General features: G+C 33.0%; 1 protein-coding gene, 1 long non-coding RNA gene and 3 other non-coding genes across 7 annotated transcripts in view; 4 read left to right on the plus strand and 1 right to left on the minus strand.

The window, feature by feature from the left end:
• The window catches only part of LOC110820377 (protein ORANGE-GREEN, chloroplastic-like), a 28,100-nt gene extending 22,302 nt beyond the window's left edge, over positions 1-5,798 (minus strand). For 2 of the 3 annotated variants that reach the window (XM_088212151.1, XM_088212150.1), the window contains exons 1-8: positions 5,308-5,798; positions 4,636-4,750; positions 4,096-4,212; positions 3,133-3,219; positions 2,874-2,950; positions 1,824-1,951; positions 1,099-1,235; positions 817-896 (exon numbers count right to left, since the gene is read on the minus strand). In XM_088212151.1, coding sequence (XP_088068277.1) covers positions 819-896; positions 1,099-1,235; positions 1,824-1,951; positions 2,874-2,950; positions 3,133-3,219; positions 4,096-4,212; positions 4,636-4,750; positions 5,308-5,507 — 939 coding nt within the window. In that variant the 5' untranslated portion in view covers positions 5,508-5,798 and the 3' untranslated portion in view covers positions 817-818. The remainder of the gene's footprint in view (positions 1-816; positions 897-1,098; positions 1,236-1,823; positions 1,952-2,873; positions 2,951-3,132; positions 3,220-4,095; positions 4,213-4,635; positions 4,751-5,307) is intronic. The other variant, XM_088212149.1, reaches the window with a different exon arrangement.
• Positions 5,799-7,044: 1,246 nt separating this feature from the next.
• LOC110820319 (uncharacterized) lies at positions 7,045-9,279 on the plus strand. The gene is made up of 2 exons (XR_002540840.2): positions 7,045-8,760; positions 8,893-9,279. It is a non-coding gene; the product is annotated as an uncharacterized LOC110820319 (long non-coding RNA).
• Positions 7,304-7,406, plus strand: LOC148239762 (small nucleolar RNA Z107/R87). The gene has a single exon (XR_015816642.1). It is a non-coding gene; the product is annotated as a small nucleolar RNA Z107/R87 (small nucleolar RNA).
• Positions 7,659-7,758, plus strand: LOC148239763 (small nucleolar RNA R30/Z108). Its single transcript, XR_015816638.1, has one exon. It is a non-coding gene; the product is annotated as a small nucleolar RNA R30/Z108 (small nucleolar RNA).
• On the plus strand, positions 7,888-7,981 carry LOC148239764 (small nucleolar RNA snoR31). The gene has a single exon (XR_015816641.1). It is a non-coding gene; the product is annotated as a small nucleolar RNA snoR31 (small nucleolar RNA).
• Positions 9,280-17,607: the final 8,328 nt, after the last annotated feature.

The raw sequence follows: 17,607 nt of genomic DNA on the forward strand, positions 1-17,607 counted from the left end.
GTAAAAATAATTAAATAAATATAAAAATTTAAAAGTTGTTTTGATGTCTTATAGAAAAGAAAATTGCTTCTGTCTTAATTACTTTACAAATATACAACTTTTAGATATTTTTATGGATAAAAATATACATAAACACAATAAGTTAAAAGATAAAAATATATATTTTTATGTACTAAAATAGAATTTTTTCTTTCAATTTTCTGTAATTGATACCAAAAGATTATGTCAAAGTTAGCATTAGCTCTAAATCTTAAAAGTCCTATGTAATTTATCATTTCTATTTTATGAATCTCATGACTCGGCATATGAAAACGTTCATATCAATAGAATAGAATTTACTCTAAAATCAGAATGAATTTCTAATTAAGTACGACAAAAAAAGCCCTAAACTTATAGACTGAGGGCTTTATTTCTAATCTCGTCTGAAAACAAGTACCAAATGTTATCTTAATCACATTAACATTCGGCCTCGTTACACCTAGGTAATCCAACTTGACCTACTTTCCAATCTTAAGTAAATACCTTATTTAACGTTGCTTCTCAATTCATCTGAAGACATGGACGAGACAACACATGTTCGTTAATATACAAATGATGAAACCTTTGGCTAATGGATGAAAATTTTTGGTTAATTTTGTAATCAATATAAACAAGAGGGGCAAAGATCAACTTATAGAAATCTGAAAAAGGAGATTAACCCCTCCCATGGAAAGAATTTATGACAACTAATCCTGTAACATTCTTTTACCATATGCCAAGGTGTCCTTTCTATATACACATTATTAAGCAGTATGAGACAGAAAGAGAGAGGTGCACCTCTAATCAAATGGATCTATTCGTGGATCATGTTCACTTGCCATTGCCATTCCAGTACAAAGGCATGTTGGGCACATAACCTGGCAAAACATTAAATGAAAACTTAATTAGATTCTCGAAGTTCTTTCCAGACCTGCATCTGCTTTATCAATCAAGAATTGACAGGCACAGAGCAGTATCAAGCATGAACTAAAGAAGACTGGACACACAGATGCCTCTAAATTAATTTCGAATTGATTACAAGTGGGAAAAAGTTCTAAATTATATATTCGCATTCCCAACCTTTCCAGACCCTGAACAGTTTGAACATCTTTCTGATTTTGGTGCTGATAAAGGCTGATCTCCACCATTGACTGTCGAAACTGGTTCAATAAGAACAAGTGCTCCAGTGCTTGAGCAGCGAGCGCAAGCAAGATACCCTGCATTTATTAGATGACAGTGAATGTAAGTACAGCAATCTCATTTTCCAGCTCTCCAGGAACAAGATTAAACAACTATATTAGTTTTGCTTTCCATTCAAATGTTAAAGTAAATTATTCTCTTGCACAAAAGCAGTTACTCTTATCATAATTTTGATTAAACCTAACACAGATACTTGAGCAGAATTTTGAAAGAGCAAGTTGTGCACTTGAAAGAAATGCTTACGAAAATATTCTGAGGTTTGGGCAGGAAAGTACAGCTAGATAATTACAATTGCTAATTTTACTTGAAAAGTTACTAGGATGTTCCTACATAAAAGATACTCTGAGTAAAGTCCGCAGAATATGCCAGGATGTGTAAAAAAATAAAAGGAAATTAGTTTTATTCTGTTTATCTCAAACTCCTTCAGAAATCTGAAAGCCCTGTTAGCAAAGATGGATACATAGTTAACACTATACATATAGAAGCCAAGAAAGACGCGATAGCTCATGTTGTAGCCAATGGTACAAAATCACATGCGTATCGAAATACATATATCTTTGACAGCTAGATGAAAGAAAAAGAAACTGTGAAAATTCCAGATATACCAGTTCCGAGACAGTATTTGCATCTTTTATGCTCTTGCTGTTTCACATTGTTGATTTCAACCACCATCAACGCCGAGATCACCCCTACTGCACCTCCAGAGAATGATGCCACTATTGGATCAACCTGACTGTTTTACAACATTGAAATCACTGCTTTAGAATTTTATGATTCATGTTTTGCATCTTATAGTTCAATAAGCAATTTGAATCTTATGGGTAAATCATAATCATGAATCTTACACGAATTTAAAAATGACAGTATATTGCATATGATACGATTTATTTTTTAAGATTCAATTTCATCTAGTGAAAGCTAAATCTAATCAAATATTTAAATAACTTATTTTTCTTTAATTATAAGGTATAATATTTACACATTATACATCAAAAACAATTATTTCTTTAGTTTTTTATAATATTAGTATGAAATTTTTAAAATATTCTAATTTTCGATATTCTTTCTTTAAAAATTATATATGAATATTGTAAAATTTGATTAAATAACTATATTTCAAATATATTATTCAATTCATGATTCTCAATACAAAAAATGGAGTTTTTGACCCGCAATTCAAATCTCCATTTAACAACTATGATTAAAGTTAGTTAGTTACCTGAAGCTGGAAACAGCAACTTTCTAACCTCATTTGTACGGTTCACATTATCATAATAAGCTCTAGATCATTGTTCTAAAAGGACCTATCTGCATATTGTTGCTAGCAAAAAGCATTTTGACACCCAAGATCAGTTCATACTAGCAAAAATGCTGAAATGCTCTTTCCTAACAGAAAAACTTTACCTTTGAAAATGATATATGGCAGTATGAAAAAATCATACCTATAGATTGATTGCATCCTAACTCCCTAAATCCCAACTATTCATGCTGTCTAAGGAACCAAAAATACTGAAAGGAACTGTATCTTTTTTAATAAGATGAAGAAACTTCGTCAAATACCTAGTAGACAGAACAAAATATAATGAAACTGCAAACAATCACAGCCAAAGAAGCAAAATCTTATATATCAACTGCAGAACAGAAACATCAAGTACCTCAATTGCAATGGCAGATGCACACTGCGGATAAAATCTTCATATGATGTGCCTCCTAATCCTAGCTTAAGCTCCAGCTGAGAACCATAGAGAAAATCAAAGAGGGCAAAGCGAATAATATTCTCATCAAAAGAATCAAAATTAATTTAATTAAATATCTCCTTTTGTCATTGAGAGATAAAAAAATACCACTCCACAAAGATAATAGGTAAAAAATAATCTACACGATGAACATTGTCTGAGTAGAGAAATGACTTACAGTTGGAGCAAGAAGACCACCGAAGATGATAATCCCAGCAATAAGAGAAAAGCAAGTGGCATAATACACCTTAAGATTTTCTGAACTCTGAAAGCAGCAATAATAAATTGACTACTTGTGATGTGATCAACATCTTCAAAGAGGAAAAAAGAGAAAAATCTAATGCTACTATTGTGTAAATTACATGGAAAAAATACACTACCCACCCTATAATTTCGGATCTCCTACACTTACTCCGTTAAATTGAAATATGTACATATATAATTTCTCCCTTTTGTAAACTAAAGACTAGAACTTCAACAAATATTATGAAATTTCTTACCTACCCTTGTATGCATACAATATAAAGAGGATCTCAATGAAAAAAAAGTTGGGATATGTAATTTTTATCAAATCAATCAGGTTTTTCATATAAAGATAGTTAATAGATTTCCACAAACAGAGGAGTAAAAGTGAATTTTCTTATATTTTACCATGTATGGACCAAGTAATGTAACTTTCAAATCGAAATAAAAAAAAAATTCAGCTGTCAAATTCTTTTTTAGAAATGCTCATGTATGCAATAATCAATTCAAATAAGCAACGCAATTAGAAGTACTTTTGAATCATAAAAATAATAAAAGACCATAAGTAGAATGAAAATATGAAAATAGGAGAATTAAAGATGAACCTTTTAAAAAATAATTACAAAAAGGTAATTCTGAGGTTTTAAAATGATAGGATAAGTTGGCATATCGACTACTGATGACCTATCTGAGGGCTTAACTGTAAAGTTTTCTGCAACATTTGGAAGAAAGTGTGTACTTTAAAACAGAGGAAGATAAGTGAAGGATGAACTAAACTAAAGGGTATTTTAAGTAATTTAAAATAGTATCAAAGAGCTTGTTGCAAGTAAAATTTTTCATGCTGAATTTAAGCTAGCAACTATTAGTCACCACACAATAGTAGTGAAAGGAATGATACCAAAGGAGGCAAGAACGGGATGAAAGATGGAAAATTAGGGAGTTCATTTTCCTGCTGTTCACTTAAAATACCAAGCTCAGCATTTTTGATCCGCTGTTGTATCCTCAGCCTGCGAACCTAGGTTGTTTTGCAGCACGAAATATAAAAAGCATTGTCAATACACTTGCAAGATTTTAGAATACTTTTATGAATAAGATTACCAAATCAGGACCTATTTCCTAAATCATATAGAAATCAGGGAGATGATGATACCTACACTCTTGCACTGAATGAGAAATAAGACAGGTAATATCTAAGTAGTATAAATTTATTACAATATAGAACCTAAGCACTCATGCTAGAAGTGGGATGAGGATTGGATTGCATGTGAAGGCGCCAACGCACAGACAATCAAACCTAAAGCAAAAGAGCATAATTTTATTTGCAAGTATTAATGTATTTAATAACTAGGTTACGTTCTTTATAGTGTTTGTTAAGCAATAACTATGAGAGAATGTTCGCCTGAATTATAACTTTTGAGTATTGCTTAAAAGAGCTTACCTCTTCCATATGGAGGAAAATTTTATTGCGGCGACTTCGAATATTATCTTGAATTTCTCGCAATTCCATTTTGGCAAAGTCCTGTACTGTCTCAGGCCCTTCGATGATACAAAATCTGCTTTGCACCAGAAAACCTTGAGTTATGAAGCAACGGATGAATATTTTTTATCACCAAGTGATACAACTACCAGTTATCTAGAAGACTTTCCCTCACAGACTACGGCAGTACTTGTACATCGTGACATATTTCTGAAGTATTAACTGATTTTCAAAATCAAATATTTATGAGAAGCATGTTCCTAGCATATTCTCTTGCCACCATGAAATTCCTTAATTATTAACCGATACAAAAGAGAAAAGTTCCCCCGCTGGATGTTATAAAATTCAACATGTTGGCAGTTTAAACCGAAAGCTTCTTACATCCGAGTTGAGAACATCTCAGAGCTGATCAAACATATAAACCTTAAGCATGCTAATATAAAAGTATCCTACTATTTTCCCCAAGGCGTGTCTTCATTGTTTTTAATCCACCGTGCAAATTGCTTCCAGTTGCCATAGATTTCTTTGAAGACATAGCTTATCCAAGCTTATGCTCTTAATTAATAATAAATTTGAAAATAGAAACTGGAACTGTTCATAACCATATTTGTACCAAGAGAGGGGAAAAAGTACCCGGCAGCCTTTTTATCCGTAGAATCAGAATCAATCGATGAAGCGAAAGAAGAAGATTCGGGCTCCACCGCCATAGATCGCCATTTAAGGTTGACTTCGGGCTTAACATGAACAAATCTGGAGGTTCGGCAATAAGAATTGGACTTATACAACGGCTTCAACGGGTAGGAAACCGCCAGAACACGATCCAAACAAAACATTCTCCAAATTATCTCACTTCGAAGTTAATTCTTCTCTAAAGCTCCAAAATCTTTTCTTTGCTACTGCGAACACGCAGAGACTTCATGACCGTGGAGAGGAGAGTGAAGACGAGAGAGAGTTGGATGTTGGAAATGGCAACCGGAAGTGGAGGAGGAGTTCTCAAGCGGTAGACAATAGACCGTGACTTGGCACGTGGAGGGCGCCTATTGGTTGAATCTTATATGCGTTGGTTTCTAAAGAGGGAGGAATCACGAATTCTGAGTGGAGCTCAGGTGGTGCCGTTCCAACAGAAAATTATTATTATAAATTGCCGGCTTTCTATATTAATTTACTACGTTGTATGTTGTTAATAAAAAATTATTATTATATCAACATATATACGTTAATTATCAAAAATAAATAAATAAAATAATTTTTTAATAAAAATGCAGAATATTTTATTTAAAAAACAAATTATAAAATATTTTGGGGTTAGGGAAGGGAAGATGGCGAACAAGCTAACAAGGATAATGAGTATTTTTGTAAAAATATTTTTTTTCAACATTCCATTCACACAAATTTGTAGTTTATCCAAAACAGGGAGAGGTATTATAAGAGCCAAATACCTTAAATGACTTGAAAATGAAATATCTGAAAACAACCTCTCTATTTCCGATAATTACAATGTATATATTTTTTTTTATAAAAAAAATGGAAATATATAAGCTATACAACTGAAAATATTTTCTCAAAATAAAAATATTAATAATATGCTATTTATACTTGTATGTATTAATATAAATTTTATCTATTAATTGCTATTTATTATGTTATTCATAAACATGACATAGAAGCATCATTTATTATAACTAAAAAAGTTTTTTAATTGATAATATTTGTTAGTGTTATATTTATATTTATATGTATTACTATAAGTGTATATATTTATCATATTTTAATATAATAAATATTATTGATTAATCACGTCTAATACTTTTCATATTAACATGTATTAATCTGCTTTTTTTTTTTTACTTTAAAATAAATTTATTGAGAGTATTACAGTAAATTACCTTTAGATTAAGGGCCACCCTGCTAATTTTAATATTAAAACATTAAATTTAACACTAAACTCAATAATTAAGGGTGAAGTATACAATGAGTTGTAACCTAAGAAAATTTCTATTTAGTTAAAAAATATGATATTTTTTTATATTATAAAAAATTCGAGGGCTTCTATAATTTGCTTATTTTTTTAATCATTCTAATTAAATTGTAAATTATTTTTTATTTTTAGAATAATCTTATTATATTAATTTTTATTATTTAATAATTATATTACTATTATGTAATACATATCAAATTATTATTATAAAAAACTTGATTAAATCGATTGATGTACTTTTACTATAAAATTTAATACGTTATATTTTGAAAATAATAATTAAATTATAATATCTTAAAAATTTTCAGTTTATCTTTTAGTTTTTAAATTGAAAAATTAACCTTATTTTTTTTAAACGGGACATGGCCTTCTACCAAACAGCCCAGCCATCATTTCGAATCCGTAACTAGGATAAGAAAATAAACGTGACCAATCAAAAAGTTGCATGCAAGGTCAAAGAAACCCTAACTTAGCTTCTATATATTGGTAGCAAGAGCCGTCCTGGTGTCCATCTGGATTGTGTCTCTACTCTTCTTTTAGGGTTTAGGTTTATAGTTGCTCGGGATTCTTTACTGAAGAGAATGGTACCTTTTAGGCCTATGGTATTGCTGTTTTTATTTGCGCTTATCGAATAATTATTTTCTAGCTAAAGATCGCAGTGATGACTCATAAATTTCAAGCTCAACAGACCGGAATGCAGGGTTTTCTTCTTAGATAACTTTGCGTGTCGATCACCCCGCTGAACTGAGCGATCTCTCTCTTCTTCTCGCTGTGGAATAAGTTTTTTTTTTTATTTTTTTGTTTTTTTGGTGAGAAATCTGAAGAAGATCTTGAATCTAGCGGTTGTTGGTTCAAGTCTTTTTGAGGAACGCGGGAGGCAACAAGAGAAATTTGTTTAAACCCTAAGATCTATTTGTTTTTTTTTTTTTTGTTAGTTTTCTGCTGATGCATGTCAAGATTTTATCACGGGATTAAGCCTGTTTTAAGTTTGTTTTTGTGGGAATTTAGAGGTTACGATGAGGATTTTCAGCTCCCTCTTCCGAAGTTTAGTTGAAGAAATTGGCTGGCAGAATCGAACCTAAAACTTAATCGCCACCACTGAGTAATCTCTATTCCCACTCCAATTCAAAAATTAGCATTTAATTAAACTAATCTGTTTTCTTTTTTGTGTAGTAGTTCCAACGATCTCGTTTTTCAAATGAGCTACTTTTGGTTTCAATTAAATTTGCACTTCGTAGGTGAGGATGAAGCACTAATTATCACAATCCAACACTTGATCTGAGATATTCGTGTGTTTAGTGATGCGAAGATGATTGCTTCTGAATCTGCGACTTCCTCCAAAATGTTTATGCTTTTGTTTTCTCATTATCAAATTCAATTTCTATGGTATTGATTGTTCTAATTTTATTATACCTGAGGCGATGTATCCTAAATCGATTCAAGTATTATTAATTGGGTAATCAAAATTGATGATCCATGAATAATGACGAGTTTATCAATTTGCTTGATTCGCAATTTTAACCAAGAATTTAGTTAGGGTTCTTCCTTACGTGAAAGAAATCTGTAAGTTGAATGAAATTGTTTAACATTATGATCATCAAATGATGAAATTTGGAATCTTAGGACACCTTCCTACATAGCTTCTGAGGCTATGGATGAGAATAATATTTCCATTACAATTTCTGATGATGATAAGGGATAATATTATCCACATTGGCTAGTAAGATTATAATTGGAAATAAATGGTTTTCTGCGTCCTTCAATTTGATGATAGGCATAAGGGGTTCGTTCAGCTTTCACTTTGTTGCCACTTTTTTATTTTCTGGACAGGCGAAGTTAACTTGCATACACGAGTAGGAGTCAGGAATGGCAATCCGGGCTATGACCGGGAAGCTCATTTGTTTTGTTGCCTGACATGTACCGGGTCGGTTAATTAACTCTGCTCGGGACTTACTTGAGCCAGCTCTGTGATTTCCCGTTCGAGGTTTGAATCTTGTCCATATTTTGCTGGGCCTGTGGACTAGGGCTGATCACTGTAGTTGTTTTCCCTGCTGGGCCCGAGTCTACCACTCTACTCTTCTGATTCGAGCCCAGCATAACTGGTGATGGTACATTCCCATTTCGAGTTTTTGTAAAAAAAATTTAATTAGAAAATAACAGTAGTCAAAATACTAAAAAGTAATTAAAAAATAATAAAAACGAGTGTCACGCTAATTGATTCTTTTACTCGGCCTTTTCAGACTTGCAGGGCATAGAGGTGTTTATATAGTCTCGTAACATAACAGGGCGAGCTGGTTCAAACCGTCAGGCTTTGCCTGGTTCGAACCGGATTACAAGAGATTTCCGGCTGGCCAACCTCCAATGGAAAAAATGAACGGGTCGGACCTGTTCATGAAAACTAATTGTTATGTTGTAAATCCAGAAGACTGGTCCCTGTATCTTTGGTGATAATTGTTTTCTGGTTCGCAGTATTAGCGTGTAAAAAAGACGAGAGGGGGGGATATTCTCTCGGAAAGCAAACACGCTTTGTAAAATTCTCTAAGACGAAAAAGATGTACTTTCTTCAGGTATGGTATTATTTTATCACAAAATTAATTGAAATATACAAACACGTAAGTTAGTATAAATGAATTGAGTCATTCACATCTCAGATCCATTGAAACACCTAAAATCCGTTATTACATAATCATTAAGACTCTCTCAATAATGATACCCACGATTGTTATTTTTTTGTAAGTTTTCAAATTAAGTGAAAGTTTCAATTAAATTTATTGCTTAGTTTTTGTTTTCTACTTAATTAAGTTACACTCAAGTATTAATGATAACATACTTTTAAAGATGAATAGACTCGAATTACTTTTTAATTAATATGTACTTAACTGAATATTATAATTTTATTTATATATATAAGTTTTCTAAGAAAAAAATATAAAAATAATTAATTAATTATAAATAATATAACTTAATTTATTTCATTTCTATTACTCTGATTTATTATTATTATTTTTTTTTAAATCACGATTTCTTTTTGTTTTTTTTTTTAGTACTATATATTTTTTTTTATATTATCTTAATTTATTTCATCTTTAATATAATGATTCTTTTGTTAAAAAGGAGTGCAATTAATTAGCCATCATCTAATCAATTAATGATTAGCGCAGACTTAATTAAATACATCTAACTAATTTACATATGATTAAATTACAACATGTTATTTCTTTAAAATTCCGAATTATATAATATTAAAATTATAAAATAACATAAATTTTTAATTTAAAAAAAATGAGTTAATTAACAAACAGATATAAAATAGTGAGATACACATGCATGTTAATTAAACGGATCAGGTTTAAACCATTAATACTCTTTCTTTTAAAACGTTTTCTTATATTAATAGACCTAATTAAACCTGCCGAATGGGGAAGGAATCACAACCCTACTAGCTATAACGCTATTAATCAATTAATTATCTATTTATTTATTTATTTTTTAATCGGATATTTTATCATGCGGGAAGTCAAAAGATTATCCACCAGTTGCGCAACTTAAAAAGGGAGGGGGATTGCAAGTAGCGACGAACAAGTAATAATCCCACTGATGATGGCATGGAAAAGGAGTGGTTCGGTGCGATTACCTGTGCTTGCTTACGTGTCTTTTTCCCCTTGGCATGGCCGGCCGGCTAAAGCCACTACCATTATCATAGGTTGCTGGACCAGTCTCCCTTCTTCTGGTTACCCCCAAAATCAGTTCATTGACACCTGCAACCCAAAATATCAACGACCATATCATCATTACCATTTCTTTTCTTTTACAAAAACTGAAAAACAATAAATAGAATATATATATATATATATATATATATATATAAGCATTCATAGCTATCTTTGCCATCCAAAATTCTATTTTTTGTTTTCAATTACTATTTTACTTTTATTGTTTTTAACGTTTATTATGTAAATAATTCTATTTTGTTAAAGATATATTTTATTTAATCTAAGATTAAGTTATTGGTAGACGTTTACTCTATGAAAGTTTAATTCTTTTTTTAAAAAATTGAAAAAAAAAAGTTATTAAAAAATATAATAATACAAGAAGTGTTAAATTATAATAACATATAAAAAATACAGAACCAATAACATCTAAAATAAAATATAACTCAACTAATAACAAGAGAGATATTAATTAGATCGTCAAATATTCAGAAAGCTCCAATGCATACTTCATTTATTCTTAATCTATGTGTGACGAAACCTAGTCCTCACAAGTATTTTTATATTAAAGTTGAATAAAACTTAGAATTAAGAATAATTTAGATTGAGATTGCATAGAACTCACTAGTATTGGACCTCTGTTAAGACTCAATGTCAATATGAATAAATAGTGACTTTTAAATTTTATTTCTAAAACGATGCTTCAAAGAACAATTTGTAAAACTTAGTTATGATCCTTATTGAGTATAAGATTTAACTACGATCTCTTATTTAAATCATATCATTCTTTGCTTTATGATATTTTAAAATTTATAAATATTTTTCAATGTATCAAATGTCTCGTATTAATAAAGATCGTTCAGAAACAGTTTGTTAGTCGATCATCGAAGATAGACGACTTATTTGTCGGCGATATAAGGTAGATCATTTATTTGTCTTCACTTTAAAGACAAGAAATTTATTTATCTTTTTTCACAAAGGAGTATACTTTTCACTTGACTACCGAAAGGATGACTACATCCATCCATTCTTTGAGTGGACTTTTATTCCATATGATCCACCCAGAGATTGACTTTTAATATATTCATCTTGGAGTGAAGTTACCATTTATCAAATGAGGAGCAGACTCCATCAATCTAGTCTTTATGGGTTAGAGTTTCATACAATCTATCTATTAGGGGTTACTTGAATTTATCCTCCAAGAGGTAGATTTTACACTCCACTCACTAAAGAGTATGTGGACCTTATAACTTCCTTTATTACTAAGAATTTTATCCATGGATGATATTTTACATATAAATTTATTTAATCAGACCGTATCAAATCTGATATGATACAATTTATTATTAACATGCAGGTTCGGGGTATATCAGTCTTGGATTGGCAGGAAAAGATGAGCGAATCAGGACGGGTTCGGGTTTGGTCTTCCTAAATTCGTCTGAATTCGATATATTATGTACATTTTTTTAGTTTTTTTTATATTATTAGAAGTAATTTTAGATTTACTTTATTAAATATAATGTAATATATATAGTTATATATTGACAAATGTAATTAGCATTCTTATATATATTAATAAATATATTTTAAATTTTTTTATTAAAGTAAATAAAATTATATTTATATTAGTATAATAAAATGATAGTCAATAACTTGTAAACCCGCTATGGTGTGGAAAAAAATTAAAATAATATCTTTTTACAAGAGTGGATGAAATTCAAATTTGGTAAAATATACCTTATTATTTGTTATACTTAGATTCGAAATTTGGTGCGGAATAAATTTTTTAATTTATAATATATATATTATTTTAATTTTATTTTATTAATTTTTTAAAGAAAAAATAAGTTAGAGACGAAATTGAAAGCACTTTTGGGAAAGCTGTGTGAAATTTTGTGTTCGGTTGGTGTTTTTAAAAGAAAAATTAGAAACAGATAGTTAAAATATAAAAAAAAAAATTCAACTATATAGAACCGTCCAGTCAGTAGTCACGACGAAATAGAGCACGTCGTGTGGCAAAACACACTGAGATCGGTGTCACGGGGGAGGCTACACAGGCGATCCATGTGCCTGCAATTTGACAGCCCAGATTTAATTTCGCGCGTGTGAACGGCTTAAATGCATTCTCTCTTTAGGTGCGATCGGACAGACGAGATCAATCGCGATGAATGGTCCAGATTTACCTACGCAATCAGGCTAAATAGGCAATGATCGGACAACTTTTCTCGCTCTACGTCGACGTGAACAGACGTCCCAGATTGATGTAGAATAGGTATTTAAACATCGCATCGTAAGAGAACCCTAACCCTAGCCATACCTACCCTTGCCGGAGAAGAAGAACTAGCCGTCAGAGAAAGAGACCGACCCTCGGTCGTCGCCGCACTGGAGCCATCGCCGACTGTCCAAAAAGGTAAAATTCTCTCCTTTCCCCTTGGAGTTTAATTCTGAATCTCTCTGTGACCGTATCGGAGCAAAAGGTACTTCAGGTGAGCCAGAAACTGCGGGTAAAGCCCGACGGAGCCGTCACGACCAAAACTTTAAAACCCCTCAGATAAGCCCCTTTTCGTTTCCCATTTCACACAATTTTCCAACCATTGTGTTCACTGTCCTTTTCTATGCAGGATAGCTGAAGAAGAAAACCCAGCCGTGAAGGAGAACTAAGGGAACCGCTGCACCCAAAGACCCCTCCCCCCCCCCCCCCCCCCAGCCAATAGGTTCGGTTTTTTGTGATTTTCTGGTCAATCGAGATCACCTAACGTATTTTTTCGTAGGAATATATGTAAAATTAGCCAAAACCGGCCAAAACTGGGCAAAACTCCCCAGGCCGAGGTGAACTACGACCGTGGGCAGCGGAGCCAACGCTGAAGCACGACGGTACCACGGTGCTGGAATCCTAAAATTTGCTGAAAAGGATTTTCAACACCGATTTTGAATTTTTGAGATATTTTTAGATACGTGATGAGTAATTTGAATTCCTATAGGAAAAATTCAAGAAATCCAAGACCCACTAGGAGGCATAGTAGATAGCACAACATTTTAAAATACCAATTCGAGTAAGGATTTCTCACCTTATTCTCGGTTACGGTAAATTAAGGATTAATAATTGATAATTGTGTATTTTATGAAAAATTAAAAAAATCCTAAAAATATTATAGGTCATTAGTGGAGTCAAAACCGGTTAGTTCACATTTGTCCTGATTCCCTATTTATTTTTCTATACTGCCTAACTTGCTTACTATTAGATTGTGCATGTTTAAATTGATAGTTTCTATGGTCTTCTCGATTATCTGGTTTATCCAGTTCCTTCTGTATTTTTATTTAGTTATCTAGTTACTCAGTTATTAGTTTTGATAAATTATATCACTTGCTTAAATGTTGTTTAAATTGATCAGTGAATATAAAATGAAACGCTGGTATGTTTTAGTAGTTGTTTGAATCTAGATAAATAAAAGCTTACTGGATATCTTTAAAAATAGTGGACGGACCCGGTACATAAGAAATCTTACTGTGGACATTACTTCAGTCGGACGGGGTTAGGAAGTCCTATACTGAAAAGATTTTAGAAGATATAGTTCACCTTTATATCGGACGAGATATCGAGGCGATGGTGTTTTAGGTGCCCATTACAGGACGAGATATGAGAACAACTGGATTAATGATCAAATCTTGATACTAGGTCTACGAGTAGAGGAATATCTCTATGAACCCCTAGGGGTTACAATAAGTAGGTTAAAATGGAAGGATTGCTAATCCTATGCATGAAATTAAAATATTATTTAGATAATTATATCATAGGTTGATTTTGAAAAAAAAAATTATAACGGTAAGTACCGAATAAAAAGTTTTAAAGTTAAATGTATTTATTTAAAGTAAAGACTCAATTAGTTATTTTCTGATTTTTACCAACCTTTGATTTTCCGTATCAATGATTGGTGTGATATTTTTATCGGGTTAGTGTAGCTCACCCTTTTATTAACTATTTCAGATCAAGAAAACCAAGATTCAGATCTTGATCAGCAAAAGGGTTGTGAGTAGTTCACATCTCAAACTCCCTTCAAGTACTAGTAGAGGTTAACTCTTAGGATATCTATTTATTTATTTTTTTTATTATCAATTGTCTTTTTATAAACCAATATAGAAGGAACATTCACATAACCCTATTGGGCATCCCAATTTACTATGCAAGAAATGTAAATCTTAAATTTATTATTCACTTCCGCATTTAGAAATACAAATTTATTTTCTTTAAGGTTTCGGATCTTCATAGTTGGTATAAGAGCCACAATCCTCGGAACTATTTCTTATACAAAGACTTAAAAATACCAGATGCAAACTATCGTTCAACCCTTCCTTGCGAAATGCAAGTATAAAGATTTGAGGAGATGAAGGCTCCTACTAAACCGAGCAGCCCGGGATGATTCACTTCGAAAGGATGTTGATCAACTCTTTGAGATGCTGGAGAGACTCATTTTTATCCAGCAAGCCCGGGAAGAAAGGAGGGAGCTGTCTGACCCTCCTCCGCTGCCATAGTTTGAGCCACCCTTGCAACGAGAAGATCCAGAGCCACCATGTTACAACCATGCTCCTCCACCGTATCATTCGGCACCACTACAATACAATTCGGTGCCTTTATTGTATCACCATGCTTAGCCACATGGCTACCCGATCACTCCTCAACACAATTTAGTCTCTCTTCTATAGGACGCAATTCCACCCATGATGGACACAGATTACACTGAAAGGTATAAAAGACTAAACCTATCTACATTTGCAATGGTATCTCTTTCGAAAAAATTGAGTATTGGTTGGCTGAGACAGAGAAAGCCTTCACAACTCTTAGGGTGGTTCCTGAGCAGAATGTCGTACCTGCTACTTACATGCTCGTGAGAGAGGCAGGTCAGCGATGGTAGCTCAAGCAGGCCACTTTACCTGTTCTAGCCACTTGAGAATAGTTTCTGATTGCCTGCAATGCAGAGTACCTCCCAGAGCACCTCCGACATTTGAAAGAAATGGAGTTTACACACCTAGTCCAAGGTAATATGACTGTGTCAGAATATACTCAAAGGTTCCTAAAGTTGGGCTAGTATTTTCCTGAAAGTATGATGGATGAATGCAGAAAGGTAAGAAAGTTCGAGTGGGGTCTCCATCCTGATATCAGACAACAGCTGTATGTATTTGAGCTTAGCACCTACTCAGCCGTTCTAGCCAAGACACAGTTAATGGAGAGGAACCTTCGCATCTGTCCTCTAGTAGTGGGGAATCCCAGACTCCCGATATCACACCACAAACCAACACCCACTGCACCGGTTCAGCATAACAAAAAGCCTAGGCTAGTGACTCAAGTTCTTCCTCAGACTCCGGCAACAGAACACGATAGGACTTGCCAACACTGTGGCAAAGATCATGGAGACCAACCCTGTTATTGTCTCAAAAATACATGTTGCATATGTGAGAGTATCCAACACTACGCGAGAGAGTGCCCACAAAATCAGAATCAGGCCAAACCTCATATCTAGGGCAGAGCTTACAACTTCACTTAGTAGGATGTTGAAGCCAACCCGAATGTGATACAAGGTACATACATGATCTGTAATCACCTTGCACATGTTTTAATTGATACTGGTGCTTCACATTCGTTTGTCTCAACATGATTTTGCATACTTGAATGTATTACTTGAGAGACTTGATTTTGTGTTGTTTGTATATACTCCTAGAAATAAAACACTACTAGGGGAGGTTATATACAAAGCTTGATCATAGATATAGCATAAATGAAACTGAGTGTGGACCTGATAGTAATTGACACAAGGGACTTTGATGTAATTATGGGAATGAACTGGTTAACAGTGTATCATGCCACCGTAGATTGTTTTCACAAGAAACTTGTATTCAACCCTCTTAATGAAAAGTCATTTACAAGTTACTAAAAGTTTGAATATTATTCCCTCACAATAATTTTCTTATTACATAGCCTTTAACTCGGTTGTCTTTTTTATATAAGTAAATCTAAAAAAGAAATTTGCATTCAAGAGATCCTAGTAGTCCGAAATTTTTCGAATGTGTTTTCTGATGAACTACCTGAACTGTCAATGGACAAAGAATTTGAGTTCACTATAGATCTTCAGTTTGAACAACTGAGAAAACAGATTAATGAATTGCAAGATAGTGGGTTCATCCGATATAGTGTGTCTTCTTGGGGTGCTGGAGTTACATTTGTAAGGAAAGGAGATAAGACTTTAAGATTATGTATTAACTACAGAAGATTGAACAAAGTCACGATCAAGAACAAGTATCCCCTCTCCAGAATTGATGACTTTTTTTTACCAGTTGCAGAGTGCTCAGAAATTCTCCAAAATAGACTTGCATTTGAGTTACTATCAGGTAAAGATCAAGGCAGAGGACGTTCCCAAGACAACCTTCAGAATTAAGTACGAACATTATGAGTTTTTGTTCATGTCATTTGGACTAACCAACACACCAGCCATTTTTATGGACATGATGAATAGGACTTTCAGATAATTCTTGAATCAGTTCGTTATTGTGTTTGTCAATGATATCCTAGTTTATTCAAAGTACAGAGAGGAATACACTCACTACCTGACTCAGGTTTTGCAGATTCTCAAAGAAAAGAAACTGTATGCAAAATTGAGTAAGTGTAGATTCTAGTTCGAACAGACTACCTTCTTAAGGCATATCATATCAAGAGATGTAGTATCAATGAACACTGAAAAAGTTGATTTAGTACTTAGTTGGGATAAATTGACTTCGAATAAGGAGATTCGTAGCTTTCTAGGAATAGCAGGTCATTATCACAGGTTTGTGAAAGAATTTTCTAACCTAACCGCTCCTTTGACCTGGCTCACAAAAAATAATGTTGAGTTTGAATTGAACGATGATTGTGAAAAGAGCTTTACAGAACTCAAGAAGCGGTTAACTACTGCACCAATGTTGGCTTTACCGAGTGAGACAAGTGGATATACAGTGTATAGTGATGTCTCCTACTTAGGGTTGAGATGTGTTCTGATACAGCATGAGAATGTCATAACCTATGGGTTCAGGTAATTAAAGAGTCATAAAAAAAACCACCCCACACACGACTTAAAACTTGCCATCATTATTTACGTCTTGAAGACCTGGTGCCACTACCTGTATGTAGAGACTTTTGAGATTTATACTGACCATAAGAATTTGAGGTACATATTCACTCAGAAGGATCTCAACATGCATCAGATGCGTTGAATAGAG

This window comes from Carica papaya, chromosome 9, assembly GCF_054855325.1.
Source record: "Carica papaya isolate Zhongbai chromosome 9, ASM5485532v1, whole genome shotgun sequence".
Classification (NCBI taxonomy): domain Eukaryota; kingdom Viridiplantae; phylum Streptophyta; class Magnoliopsida; order Brassicales; family Caricaceae; genus Carica; species Carica papaya.